The following is a 15,004-nucleotide window of genomic DNA, read 5'->3' on the forward strand; positions in this document are numbered from 1 at the left end:
CGGTGACTAAAACAATATAATGTAAAGCCTTTCCCCATTTTAAGAACGGTCTCAGCTTTGCAGCACTCCTTCTTCCATGACATTAACAGTCCTTGTAACCCAGTAAAAAGACAAGTATCATCTCAATCCATCAGTCTAAAACAGGAAGTCTGTGTCATCATGTCCGTGAGTCCATTTGTCTCACTGTTAGCCATCATAGCAGTTATGCTTCATATCAACAACAGTCCTGTGCTACATAGCGACTGCATTGCCCCCTACACAGCGAGAGTGGTGGCGTTAGCCGTGGATGTGGTGAGGGTGGACAAGGCAACACTGTTGGTTGGGACCTGTCCTTGTGGTGAGACCTTAGCTGGTCGGTGCTCCTTGTTCTGGGCACAGCTACGGGCACAGAGCTGGCAGGAGGCACAGGCTGAGTTACAGCATGGTAAGAAGCGGCAGATGCTGATCCTCCAGAGGAACCAGCCTGGAGACCAGCAGCACCAGCACAGCAGGACCACACCAGCTATCACACCCAATGCGATGTAGAGAGCCAAAAGGGACAGGTAGGGAGGAGAATCTGGGGGAGTGTGGAGAGATGAGAGTAGAGTACAGTTAACAATGGGGTCTGCTTGCTTGTAAAAGTAAAACCATCCGAATACTTTGTTTTCAAATCACAGTAAATACTTTTCCTTGTATTCGTTGATGATCAAATCATCCTTCAATTCAAGACAAATGTCTGGCAATTTCCACAGCCAATTTTTTTTCTCTCCTTCGCAGACGACTTGGAATTAATAAAATAATGGTTGTGGTCTTGGCTGGACATCTGGTGGCTTGGCAAAGACAAAAAGGCCATCTAGCCTCAGTATCTATTTGCACCAGTGTCATTAGAAAAGGAACAATGGGGACTGGGAACTCAAAGGGGTCATATTCACCACTGAGAATCCATCACAGTTTATTGGTTTACAACCGGTAAGGCGGAAATTAAGAGCTATGGGCATCCCAATTAGTTTTATGTCCCCTGTCATTGATGTGCTTTGCATTCCAATTAGGTTCGTGTTACTTTGTGCTGAAATAGAGTTTACAGACACAAACAGTACCCCATCCCCTACACAAGTTTTGTGGCTTACTCAGCAGTTAAGAAATAAGGGATCTTTGAAAAAAAGCCACTGAGATACAGTGCATTCGGGAAAGTATTCACACCCCTTCCCTTTTTCCACCTTTTGTTACGTTACAGCCTTATTCTAAAATGGATTAAATAAAAATGTCTCATCAATCTACACACAATACCCCAGAATTGTCACACCCTGATCTATTTCACCTGTCCTTGTGATCGTCTCCACAACCCCTCCAGGTTTCGCCCATCTTCTCCATTATCCCCATTGTATTTATACTTGAGTTCTGTTTGTCTGTTGCCAGTTCATCTTGTTTGTTGAGTCAGCCAGCGTTTTTCTCAGCTCCTGCTTTTTCCCCCCCCAGTCTATCCTTATCTCGACCCCTGGTTTTGACCCTTGCCTGTCCTGTCTCTGAGCCTGCCTGCCCAACTACTCTGCCTGACCTGACCCTGCCTGCCGTCTTGTACCTTTGCCCCTATACTCTGGATTATCAACCCGTGCCTGACTTGACCTGTCGTTGCCTGCACGTTGCTATAAACATTGTTACTTCGACAGTCTGCATCTGGGTCTTACCTTGATTCCTGATAATAATGACAAAGCGAAAACAGGTTTTTCGCAAACTTTTAGCAAAAACCTTACTTACATAAGTATTCAGACCCTTTGCTATAAGACTCAAAATTGAGCTCAGGTGCATCCTGTCTCCATTGATCATCCTTGAGATGTTTCTACAACTTGGGAGTCCACCTATGGTAAATTCAATTGATTGGACATGATTTGGAAAGGCACACTCACCTGCCTATATAAAGGTCCCACAGTTGACAGTGCATGTCAGAGCAAAAACCAAACCATGAGGTTGAATTAATTATCCGTAGAGCTCTGAGACAGGATTGTGTCGAGGCACCGATATGGGGAAGGGCACCAATACATTTCTGCAGCATTGAAGGTCCCCAAGAACACATTGGCCTCCATCATTCTTAAATGGAAGAAGTTTGGAAACACCAAGACTCTTCCGAGAGCTGGCCGCCCAGCCAAACTGAGCAATCGGGTGAGAAAGGCCTTGGTCTGGGAGGTGACCAAGAACCCGATGGTCATTCTGACAAAGCTCCAGAGTTCCTCTGTGGAGATGGTAGAACCTTCCAGAATGACAACCATCTCTGCAGCACTCCACCAATCAGGCTTTTATGATAGAGTGGCCAGATGGAAGCCACTCCTCAGTAAAAAGCACATGACAGCACACTTGGAATTTGCCAAAAGGCACCTAAAGGACTATCAGACCATGAGAAACAAGATTCTCTGGTCTGATGAAACCAAGATTAAAATATTTGCCCTGAATGCCAAGCGTCACGTCTGGAGGAATCCTTGCACCATCCCTACAGTGAAGCATGGTGGTGGCAGCATCATGCTGTGTGGATTTTTGTCAGTGGAAGGGACTGAGAGGCTAGTCAGGATCGAGGGAAAAATGAACGGAGCAAAGTACAGAGAGAGATTCTTGACGAAAACCTGCTCCAGGGCACTCAAGACCTCAGATTGGGGTGAAGGTTCATCTTCCAACAGGACAACAACCCTAAGCATCCAGCCAAAACAATGCATGAGTGGCTTAAGGACAAGTCTCTGAATGTCCATGAGTGGCCCAACTAGAGCCCAGACTTGAACCCAAGCTGTGCAGCAACGCTCCCCATCCAACCTGACAGAGCTTGAGAGGATCTGTAGAGAAGAATGAGAGAAAGTCCCCAAATACAGGTGTGCCAAGCATGTAGCATAACACCCAAGAATACTTCAGGCTGTAATCGCTGCCAAGGTGCTTCAACAAAGTACTGAGTAAAGGGTCTGAATACTTATGTACAGTACCAGTCAAATGTTGACACACCTACTAATTCAAAAGTTTTTTATTTTTACTATTTTCTACATTATAGAATAATAGTAAAGATATAACAACTATGAAATAACACATATGGAATAATTTAGTAACCAAAAAAGTGATAAACAAATCAACACATATTGTAGATTCTTGCACAATCTTGGCATTCTCTCAACCAGCTTCATGAGGTAGTCACCTGGAATGCATTTCAATTAACAGGTGTGCCTTGTTGACTTAATTTGTGGACTTTTTAGATTCTTAATGAGTTTGAGCCAATCAGTTGTGTTGTGACAAGGTCGGGTGGTATACAGAAGATAGCCCTATTTGGTAAAAGGCCAAGTCCATATTATGGCAAGAACACCTAAAATAAGCAAAGAGAAATGACAGCCCATCATTACTTTAAGACATGAAGGTCAGTCAACTTTCTTCAAGTGCAGTCACAAAAACCATCAAGAGCTATGATGAATCTGTCTCTAACAAGGACTGCCACAGGAAAGGAAGACCCATAGTTACCTCTGCTGCAGAGGATAAGTTCATTAGAGTTAACATGCTTCACAAAGATCAAGTAACAGACATCTCAACATCAACTGTTCAGAGGAGACTGCGTGGCCTTCATGATCTAATTCATCTAATTCACACACACACACATATATATATATATATATATATATATATATATATTTATTCAATATTTTTGGTTCAACCGCCGTGTCTTTGTGAGACGCAGAGTAGGTGAACGGAGGATCTCCACATGTGTGGTTCCCACCGTAAAGCACAGAGGAGGTGGTGTGATGGTGCTTGCTGGTGACACTATCAGTGATTTATTTTGAATTCAAGGCACACTTAACCAGCATGGCTACCACAGCATTCTGCAGCGATACGCCATTCCATCTGGTTTGAGCACCTGCAGACTGTTCAAGGGCTATTTGACCAGGAAGGAGAGTGATGGAGTGCTGCAACAGATGACCTGGCCTCCACAATCACCCAACCTCAATCCAATTGAGATGATTTTGGATTAGTTAGACCGCAGTGAAGGAACAGCAGCCAACAAGTGCTCAGCATATGTGGGAACTCCTTCAAGACTGTTGGAAAAGCACTCCAGGTAAAGCTAGTTGAGAGAATGCCAAGGGTGTGCAAAGCTGTCATCAAGGTAAACGGTGGCTACTTTGAAGAATCTCAAATATATTTTGATTTGTTTAACCCTTTTTTGGTTACTACATGATTCCATGTGTTATTTCATATTTTTGTTATATATTTTATGTCGAAAATAGTCTAAATAAAGAAAAACCCTTGAATGAGTAGGTGTGTCCAAACTTGACTGGTACTGTAAATGTGATATTTAGTTTTTTTTTCTCCAACAGTTACTGCTTTGTCATTATGGGGTATTATGTGTAGATTGATGAGGGAAAAAAAACGATTTCATCCATTTTAGAATAAGGCTCTAACATAACTAAATGTGGAAAAAGTCAAGGGGTATGAATACTTTCTGAATGCACTATATACAGTTGTACAAGTAAAGCAGTTTGAGTTGAGCTATTTATTCTATAAACCTTTACCATACCAGGTAAGACATCGGGAACTGATAATTTTATAATAACAACCTCCTAGTTGGTAAAAAGGAAAACAATAACCTGCATTGTACCAGTTGTCACACACCTGTCACTGAGTCGTGATGGGGTACGCCGTCCGGAGTGCCACAGTCCCTATTGGTGGACATGGGCAAAGTGGGCGCGTTTAACACAGGGGAGGGTGGGGTCACTGCTGGGGGAGGGGCTTGGGCTGGGGCCAGCTGACCTGCTGAGGAGATCACACAGGTGTTATGTACCTTTTCTTTACTAGGTAAGGTGACTGAAAACACATTCCAATTAACAGTAACAAAAAGTACAGTTTAGAAGAACGGTAGAATAATACAAATTGGGTGGCTTAAGGTGGTCTAGTGATCTAAGCTGCTGCTTCTGGTGCACATACTGTCTACTGCTGCAGTATGGGTTCGGATCCGGCCTACCCCTTTTTCAGCACAAGCTCCTGTTTCCTCTCTACTTGTGACCTAACAAATAAACAAATATGTGAGGAGAGGGACTGCCCCACTCCTTTAAAAGTGTATAAACTGTGTAATAGTGTAATAATAGCGAGACTTAGTCTGAAGTTTGTTGGGGGCCACATAGACCACCTTTAAAGGCCTGTCGAACAGGTAGCTGCACAGGTGTGATACCTGAGTGACCTTTGCACCCTGAGGGCAGGTGATCCTCCAAGTCACTCCCGTCCCCACAGTTATCAATGCCCTTTTCATCACACACCAGACTCATGGGGATACACTTCCCATTCCGACATGGGAAGTAAGGCTCACTGCTGCACGCTGATTGGTTAAAACCTGAAAATGCATAGAGCAAGATGGTACATTTGATTTGTTACGAACTGCACAAACTACAGCTCGTGAGTAGGCTACAATTTTGTTGTGGCCTTCCTGCAATTCCACAGTTTGCCATGTGCAAAGAGAAAAAAATTGCAGTTGTATAGCTAATCCCATGCTATTCTACACATTTTGCCATGAGGCGGAGATACATTTTTGCTGTTTTATAGCTAACTTTCTGCAATTCTACACATTTTGTCATGGGGCAGAGAGGAAAATTATGCATTTTTAAAGCTAATTAAAGCTAAAATATAGTTGTGTTGACTGTGATAATGGCACAAGATTATGAGCTGTCTTGTTTGCTAAATTAACAAATGAAGTAGGCAGTGGCATGGTGTATATAGCCATAGAAGCACAGTGACATGCCTCAATGCAGTCATATTCTTTGCTTATTGGGGTTTCAGTTAGTAATTTTTGGCCACCTTTCCCATGAGAGTGAATGTCATTCCAGTTACTCTGAATGTCATTCCAGTTCCCTGCTTGCTATGAATTCTATCTGATGGTGTTTGCATGTTTAGGTAAAAAGACAAATAATGTCCCATTTTGGAACAGTGTTTTATTTTTGGGGGGCTCAATCTGATTGGGTGGCTGGCGTCATGTCTCACCCAGTCTGAAGGAGGTGAAGTCCCCCACGAAATCCACTCGAGGCAGGGTACCTTGGGTCACCAGACGCAGGGTCAGGTGATTCCCTGTGGACAGCACCGGGCGAGGTGGGCTCTTCCCACACAGCGTTGGTCCAATAGGAGGCGAGTTCTTGTCCCGCCCGTCATAGAACTGAATGTATGATCCCGCATGACATGGGTCCCCTTGCTCCACCACTGGAGTCGACTCAGGGGACTCAGGGAAGAGGGGGGGTGGACTTTGGGGAGCTAAACGAAGCAGGCTGTAGACCAGGAAGAAGCGGAAGTGGAACTGGACCTTCAGGGGGAGAGGAGGAGTGGGGGAATGTTTAGCTGACAGACATTGCAAGGAATATAAAGTTAAACATATTGGTATTATCACCCCTAACCCTTGCCTTGGAACTGAGAGGAGTGGATAGCTGTAAGAAGTGAAGGTGAAATATTATCATATTGCATATACCTATCCAGATCTATACAAGGGCCAGGAGTCGACTTGGGATATTGGGCATACATGTGTATAGTGAGCACAAAAGGGAGGGGGTGTGGCTCGTGGTGGGCACCTTGTCCTTGGGGGAGGCGGCCTGCATGGTGAGGTGGCAGTCCGTTCCCATGGTGACAAAGTAATACTTCTTGGACTCCTGGTGTGAGTTGACGATCATCCCATCGCCCTGGATGTTCTGGCCACAGAAGTCCACCACGTTGACTGGAGGAAAACCCACAGATGTATATATGTAAGTAGAATAAAGGAGCAAACTACTTGTCTGTGAGGATGTGATGTGTAAACAAAAATCTACTTTCTCTCTGTTTCTCCACTGTCCCATTGAGTCCCTGGTCGATACTGATTTATGAGCATAATATTAAAAACTATGACAAACTAAAACACAACTGAGTTTGTTACAGGTGATTAGAAGAAACAAATAGCCAGAACAGGACCTGAACCAGCAACCCTGCAGTTACAGGTCAAGTGCACTACCACTGTGCCATGTATAAATCCAGACCTCTTGGCTATGGTGGTAATACATTTACATACATGGAAGTCACAGTGAGGGTCTAAGGCTGGGGGCCAACTGATGCTATTCCACACACCCACTCTGGACAGTGAGCCAGATAATAGGAAGATTTACAACCCCTTCCTGGGTTTATAAGCTCTGTTTCCCTAGGCAACCACTGGATCCTCCTGCGCTGACCTACCGGAGTGCCCCAAGAAAGGGGACTAGGAAGCCACCGCTGGTGGGAAATCACCAGTCTCACAACACTACCCAAATAAACACATTGCCCGCAAGAGAAGCACTGTCCAATTACATGGACAACAGTATATCCTTGAGTCCCTAATAAAGCGTTTTACAGGTAAGAAATAAACAGCTCTGGTACTACTGTAAGTTCTCACTGGCATGAAGTCCAGTAAGGAAAAGACAACTAAGGTGACACGGCGCAACTCCGGATGTTTCTTTCTCAATGATTATCTGTTGTTGATCATGATAAAAGCATAGATGTATGACAAGTTCATTAAGTTTAATGTCAAAAGTATATAGGCTATTTCTGTGGAATACAGGTGAACAAAAATATGAATAAATATGTAATGAATTCAAGTTGAATTAAAACTACTTCAAACCCCTGTGTAAACTATTATTTCACAAATTAAGAATTGTCACATGACAAAGTATCATTCAGCTGCGGGCGTAATCCCTGGCTCCTTGGTAATCCAATGGTTTCTGGTTGTTTGAATGGCAATTTGTTTCAGAAAACAAACTTCAAATCAACGGTTATTTAGGTAACTAATATAATACTGATGCTTCATTACAGTGACAAACTGTTTTAATTTACAAAAGCCCAGTGGCACAATGAGAGAGCCAGGAGCAACAAATAAATACGCGCACAAGGCAGTGCGTCACTGTAATGGAAAAACGTGTCTGAATCCGCGACGGAATACATCTGAAATTGACCTGCCATCTCCTTACCCGTCTCAAGTGGATTGGTCTTGACTGTCATTATACTGAGCAGAACAAACACTTTTGACAGGCTCTGAAGTTGAGTCCCCTTGTTGGCCATCTCGGTAGGTAGCCTACTCCCAAGCGCAAAGGCTGTTGTTCCACTCTGGTGCGCACTCAGGACTGCGTATCCCAAGCCCCACAACTCCTCAAATGTGTTGCATGTGTGTGTGTCTGTTTCGGTGTAAAATTATGTTCTTCACGGAAAGTAACCATTTTGAAAAATGCACTTTGTGGATATTCGGTTGCTGGTGTGCCAAGAGAAGCGCGGTCTTCAAATGAGGGACTCACGATGAATATTCCCTTTAATTGTTTCTGACGCCTTTAGGAAAATTACACTTTGGCTTTTGTTCCTTTGAACCCCCATCTTTGTCGAATCCATCTAAGTGTCCTTCGATTTCCATGACAACAGACCCAATATATTTTTTCAAAGTGGGAGGGGAGCGGGCCCCTCTATCCGCACCCTTTCACCGACACTCAAGTTGGGCGCATTCAGCGAGACCGACGGCCTCTCCATCTGTCTCCCTTTCGAAAAGATTTACGTCGGTAGTTTCACTTGCACTTGAAAGACTTGATTTAGTTTAAGGGATTGGTGCACTTAGACATGCTAATTAAAAACGTTTTTCTTACTTTCCTAATTGTTAAATGCACACAAATGCTGAGATGTGTTGTTTTGCTTAAATGGATAGTTTACCCAAACGACATTGCTTCCTTACTCTGTAAACTGTCTACGGACATGGTATGACAGCAATTCATGCGTTGGTTTAGGTCTCTGGCACCGTTTCCACATGCTCACGTTTTAACATTTGTGGCACAAATCGCAGTGCCAGGGAAAATAAACCAAAGCGTGGATTGCGGTCATACCTTGTCCATAAACTGCTTACGGGGTAAGGAGCCAATTTCGTCCATGGCCTTACAGTGACACTTAGCCATCTAACTGACACCACTTCAAGGTCAAGGATGGGTGGTGGCTCATAAAAGAGATTCACAAGAGAACCCTGGAGTGACACTCGTACTGAATTAATTATTTACTGAGAGTGTAAATCTGAGCACCTGTTATTTTCAGAAGAAATTAATCAATAATTAAGTTAACTTTTACAGATCCACAATAAAGAGCATCCTGTCGGGCTGTATCACACAGTCTGGTACGGCAATTGTAGCGCCCACAACCACAGGGCTCTCCAGAGGGTGGTGCGGTCTGCACAACGCATCGCCGGGGGCAAAATACCTGCCCTCCAGAACACCTATAGCCCCGATGTCACAGGAAAGCCAAAAAGATCATCAAGGACAACAGCCACCCGAGCCACTGCCTGTTCACCCCGCTACCATCCAGAAGGTGAGATCAGTACAGGTGCATCAAAGCTGAGACCGAGAGACTGAAAAACAACATTTTAAGGCCATCAGACTGTTAAACAGCCATCACTAACACAGAGAGGTTGCTGCCTACATACAGACTTGAAACCATTGGCCACTTTAATAAATGGATCACTAGTCACTTTAATAATGTTTACATATCTTGCATTACTCATCTCATATGTATATACTGTATTTTATACCATATATTGCATCTTGCCTATGCCGCTCGTTCATTGCTTATCCATATATTTATATGTATATATTCTTATTCCATTCCTTTACTTAGATGTGTGTGTTTTAGGTAGTTGTAGAATTGTTCGATTACTTGTTAAATATGTCTGCACTGTCAGAACTAGAAGCACAAGCATTTCGCTACACTCGCTATAACATATGCTAACCATGTGTGTGACCAATACAACTTGATTTGAACTATAGCCTATATCACCGCTGTTATCCTACAACTGCTGCATGGTATTTCCCAGGTTGTAACAGTGGAGTTATACAGTACAGTCTATTTTCCTCAGTTGGAAACGCATATGAAGTTTACAGCTAATGAAATAAGAGAAGCATTCTATTGTATTCTAAGTCTAAACTTGGGATGTCCCCGGGGCTGTGCCGAAAAGCTCACCCATACCAGAACCTCCCCCCCTACTCTCGCGTGAATGTGCACGCACTCAATTGTTCATTGCTACGACTTGCTTGCTAGTTGAGATTTCTGATCACGTTAGGATGCGTTTTATTATATTTTTTTTAATGTCGGTTTGATCGCGGGGAGGCACTAGTAATGTCTGCAGTTTTCGGGTTGGCTATTTGTTTCAAGTGTATTAGTCCATAAATAAATCTATTTGACAACATTCGTCATCTCTCCCATGTCTTATTCGACTAGTAGTTGTTCTAAAATGTTTTTATTGCTTGCCTACATTTTACTCCCTCTATGTTTAATATAACACACATACATTAATTATTAATTTCGGTTACCTGACGTTTAGTTTGTTCTATAGAAAGTATTTGGGGGGGATTTTGGCAAGACAACTGTCTTGCCTGCCGAAATTCTACCCCTACTTCTAATTTCCTTAATTTTGTCCTAGGGTCAAATACTTTCTGTGGCACACATCAGAGTCAAATACTTTCTATAGAACAAACTTCACATCAGGATAGGCAACCAAAATGAATTATTTAATGTATGTGTGTTATATTAAACATGCGCAGATAGATACTGTGTGTGGCTGCGTGAGAGCGAAGTCTTGCATCTTGCTCATCTCAATATATGTGGTGCTATATTTAGCTGAGTCTACCTTTAAGGTTGGGGTTATGTAAGGACTATGGTTAAGGTTAGGGTAAGGGTAGGGAAGTCCCAAGGATTCCGGATAGCACTAATCAAGGTTTAATTCAATCATGGACGAATGCGTCCAATAATGTTTCTGACTAGGTGGAATACAGTTACGAGCGGAAGTTACTTTTCCGTAGTAGGTTAGGAGAATTTACGCGGCAGGTCAGGATTATTAACATTGCAGGTTAGGAGAAGGAGGTCAGGAGAAGGAGGTTAAGGTTAGGAAAAGAGTTCGGGTTAGTTTAATTGCTCTCCTAATCTGCTACCAAAATACACTTCCAGTCGTAGCTGTACTCCATCTAGTCACAACCTCCAATAAATCGAGGAGAAAAACCTCAGCCGCTTGCATTTGAGATTCCCTAAAAACTTAGATACAGCTAGACTGGACATTACTTTTCCATAACAGATTATGAGAATAAACGTAGAAGGCTAGGAGAATTAGGCCGGTGTAGGCCGTCATTGTAAATAAGAATTTGTTCTTAAGTGGCTTGCATAGTTAAATAAAGGTTAAATCAATCATCAAGGAACCCACCAGGTACAACCCTAACTCTGTAAGCAAGGGCACCCTCATAGACGTCATCCTGACCAACTGGCCCTCCAAATACACCTCCGCTGTCTTCAACCAGGATCTCAGCGACCACTGCCTCATTGCCTGTATCCGCTACGGTGCCGCAGTCAAACGACCACCCCTCATCACTGTCAAACGCTCCCTAAAACACTTCTGTGAGCAGGCCTTTCTAATCGACCTGGCCCGGGTATCCTGGAAGGACATTGACCTCATCCCGTCAGTTGAGGATGCCTGGTCATTCTTTAAGAGTAACTTCCTCACCATTTTAGATAAGCATGCTCCGTTCAAAAAATGCAGAACTAAGAACAGATACAGCCCTTGGTTCACTCCAGACCTGACTGCCCTCGGCCAGCACAAAAACATCCTGTGGTGGACTGCAATAGCATCGAACAGTCCCCGCGATATACAACTGTTCAGGGAAGTCAGGAACCAATACACGCAGTCAGTCAGGAAAGCTAAGGCCAGCTTCTTCAGGCAGAAGTTTGCATCCTGTAGCTCCAACTCCAAAAAGTTCTGGGACACTGTGAAGTCCATGGAGAACAAGAGCACCTCCTCCCAGCTGCCCACTGCACTGAGGCTAGGGAACACAGTCACCACCGACAAATCCATGATTATCGAAAACTTCAACAAGCATTTCTCAACAGCTGGCCATGCCTTCCGCCTGGCTACTCCTACCTCGGCCAACAGCTCCGGCCCCCCCGCAGCTCCTCGCCCAAGCCTCTCCAGGTTCTCCTTTACCCAAATCCAGACAGCAGATGTTCTGAAAGAGCTGCAAAACCTGGACCCGTATAAATCAGCTGGGCTTGACAATCTGGACCCTCTATTTCTGAAACTATCCGCCGCCATTGTCGCAACCCCTATTACCAGCCTGTTCAACCTCTCTTTCATATCGTCTGAGATCCCCAAGGATTGGAAAGCTGCCGCAGTCATCCCCCTCTTCAAAGGGGGAGACACCCTGGACCCAAACTGTTACAGACCTATATCCATTCTGCCCTGCCTATCTAAGGTCTTCGAAAGCCAAGTCAACAAACAGGTCACTGACCATCTCGAATCCCACCGTACCTTCTCCGCAATCTGGTTTCCGAGCCGGTCACGGGTGCACCTCAGCCACACTCAAGGTACTAAACAACATCATAACCGCCATCGATAAAAGACAGTACTGTGCAGCCGTCTTCATCGACCTTGCCAAGGCTTTCGACTCTGTCAATCACCATATTCTTATCGGCAGACTCAGTAGCCTCGGTTTTTCGGATGACTGCCTTGCCTGGTTCACCAATTACTTTGCAGACAGAGTTCAGTGTGTCAAATCGGAGGGCATGTTGTCCGGTCCTCAGGCAGTCTCTGTGGGGGTGCCACAGGGTTCAATTCTTGGGCCGACTCTTTTCTCTGTATATATCAATGATGTTGGTCTTGCTGCGGGCGATTCCCTGATCCACCTCTACGCAGACGACACCATTCTATATACTCTCGGCCCGTCATTGGACACTGTGCTATCTAACCTCCAAACGAGCTTCAATGCCATACAACACTCCTTCCGTGACCTCCAACTGTTCTTAAACTCTAGTAAAACCAAATGCATGCTTTTCAACCGATCGCTGCCTGCACCCGCATGCCCGACTAGCATCACCACACTGGATGGTTCCGACCTTGAATATGTGGACACCTATAAGTACCTAGGTGTCTGGCTAGACTGCAAACTCTCCTTCCAGACCCATATCAAACATCTCCAATCGAAAATCAAATCAAGAGTCGGCATTCTATTCCACAACAAAGCCTCCTTCACTCACGCTGCCAAGCTTACCCTAGTAAAACTGACTATCCTACCGATCCTCGACTTCGGCGATGTCATCTACAAAATTGCTTCCAACACTCTACTCAGCAAACTGGATGCAGTTTATCACAGTGCCATCCGTTTTGTCACTAAAGCACCTTATACTACCCACCACTGCGACTTGTATGCTCTAGTCGGCTGGCCCTCGCTACATATTCGTCGCCAGACCCACTGGCTCCAGGTCATCTACAAGGCCATGCTAGGTAAAGCTCCGCCTTATCTCAGTTCACTGGTCACGATGGCAACACCCATCCGGAGCACGCGCTCCAGCAGGTGTATCTCACTGATCATCCTAAAGCCAACACCTCATTCGGCCGCCTTTCGTTCCAGTACTCTGCTGCCTGTGACTGGAACGAATTGCAAAAATCGCTGAAGTTGGAGACTTTTATCTCCCTCACCAACTTCAAACATCAGCTATCTGAGCAGCTAACCGATCGCTGCAGCTGTACATAATCTATTGGTAAATAGCCCACCCATTTTCACCTGCCTCATCCCCACAGTTTTTATTTATTTACTTTTCTGCTCTTTTGCACACCAATATCTCTAGCTGTACATGATCATCTGATCATTTATCACTCCAGTGTTAAACTGCAATATTGTAATTATTCGCCTACCTCCTCATGCCTTTTGCACACACTGTATATAGACTCCCCTTTTTTTTCCTACTGTGTTATTGACTTGTTAATTGTTTACTCCATGTGTAACTCTGTGTTGTCTGTTCACACTGCTATGCTTTAGCTTGGCCAGGTCGCAGTTGCAAATGAGAACTTGTTCTCAATTAGCCTACCTGGTTAAATAAAGGTGAAATAAAATAAATAAATAAAAATCAAATAAATAAAGTAGGAAATGGGTTAGGGAAAATGCTCTCATCATACAAATTCATGAAAACAACAATTAGCTTTTTGGTTAGGCATAATGTTAGCAGTGTGGTTATGTTTATTATCAGATTTGAAGAAGATAAACTGTAGAAATTGGAGGGGTTTAGCCATAATTATGACTTTGTGTCTGTAATAACTAGTGACGATCATCCTAACCTCCGACGACAAGTCACTTCGGCTGAAGCTGTATCAAAGTGGCAGGATTTTAGCATAGAGCCCACTTTGGAGGTGTCTTAATACCCATAAAACCTAGAGGTCAAACAGGGAAAAGGTTCCAATCGCTTTTCCACCATTCATTTTTTCCCATAGGGAATTTGAGAAACTCTAAATAAAGGCTGCGTTTCGTGTAGGCTTACCCTGACGAGACGTTTTGATAACCATGTAAAATTCTCTCAGACAAGGTGACTTTTATCAATATATTTGGCTTTATTTACTCTCAGATTCTAAAATGCTAATTAGCATCAAAGTAGACATCATGCAAGACTACAAATCCCTGCAAGCTCCTGAACATCATCTCTATCTGACACCTTTGCTAACAGGTAATGTGTCAATTTAAAACTTGCACAAGACAGTTCACAGAATTGTCCATTTAAAGATATGTAGCCAATTTATTTATTACAAAATTTAGCTAACATCAGATAGTTCATCCAGAGATTCTTACCTTTGCCTCGATTGGGCAGTCTCATCCAGATCATCCTGGCATTTGTAGTTCTTTATGACAGCCACATTAACAGCTAATTAGCATTTTTTGTGGGTAAATACAGGCAAATATACTGATAAAAGTGACCGGGTCCGAGAGAGATTTACACGGTTCTCAAAACATCACGCCAGGGTAAGCCTACACGAAACACAGCCATTATCTGAAGTATTTATAAAATCCCCATGGAAAAAATGAATGGTGGAAAAACAATTGGAACCATTTCTTTGTTTGACAGCTAGGTTTTATGGGTATTATGACATACTGTGGTACTCTATTATATTGATAAGATAGTCAAGTGACCACTCTAACAATGCAAATACACCGCCTCAGATGGAAGACAGGCAGGAGGCAAGATCAGGTGGGATCATTCTAGC

The 15,004-nt window shown here is 43.7% G+C and overlaps 1 protein-coding gene across 1 annotated transcript; it reads right to left on the reverse strand.

Moving 5' to 3' along the window:
* Positions 1-254: 254 nt before the first annotated feature.
* Positions 255-8,318, reverse strand: ldlrad2 (low density lipoprotein receptor class A domain containing 2). Its single transcript, XM_035779283.2, has 6 exons — positions 7,938-8,318; positions 6,540-6,682; positions 5,965-6,277; positions 5,162-5,320; positions 4,606-4,746; positions 255-556 (listed from the first exon to the last, which is right to left on the reverse strand). The coding sequence occupies exons 1-6, from the start codon at positions 8,026-8,028 to the stop codon at positions 255-257; spliced, it is 1,149 nt and encodes a 382-aa protein (XP_035635176.1). The 5' UTR covers positions 8,029-8,318.
* Between the last annotated feature and the right edge of the window lie 6,686 nt (positions 8,319-15,004).

Source organism: Oncorhynchus keta, chromosome 10 (genome assembly GCF_023373465.1).
Source record: "Oncorhynchus keta strain PuntledgeMale-10-30-2019 chromosome 10, Oket_V2, whole genome shotgun sequence".
NCBI classification, from domain to species: Eukaryota; Metazoa; Chordata; class Actinopteri; order Salmoniformes; family Salmonidae; genus Oncorhynchus; species Oncorhynchus keta.

Excerpts from the sequence above, each read along its gene's own strand:
- ldlrad2 (XM_035779283.2), bottom strand. The coding sequence starts at position 8,028 with ATGGCCAACAAGGGGACTCAACTTCAGAGCCTGTCAAAAGTGTTTGTT. Across the intron at positions 6,278-6,539 it reads CCGCCTCCCCCAAGGACAAG|GTCCAGTTCCACTTCCGCTT; the intron begins GTGCCCACCACG and ends CTCCCCCTGAAG. Across the intron at positions 557-4,605 it reads CCATCACGACTCAGTGACAG|ATTCTCCTCCCTACCTGTCC; the intron begins GTGTGTGACAAC and ends ACACTCCCCCAG.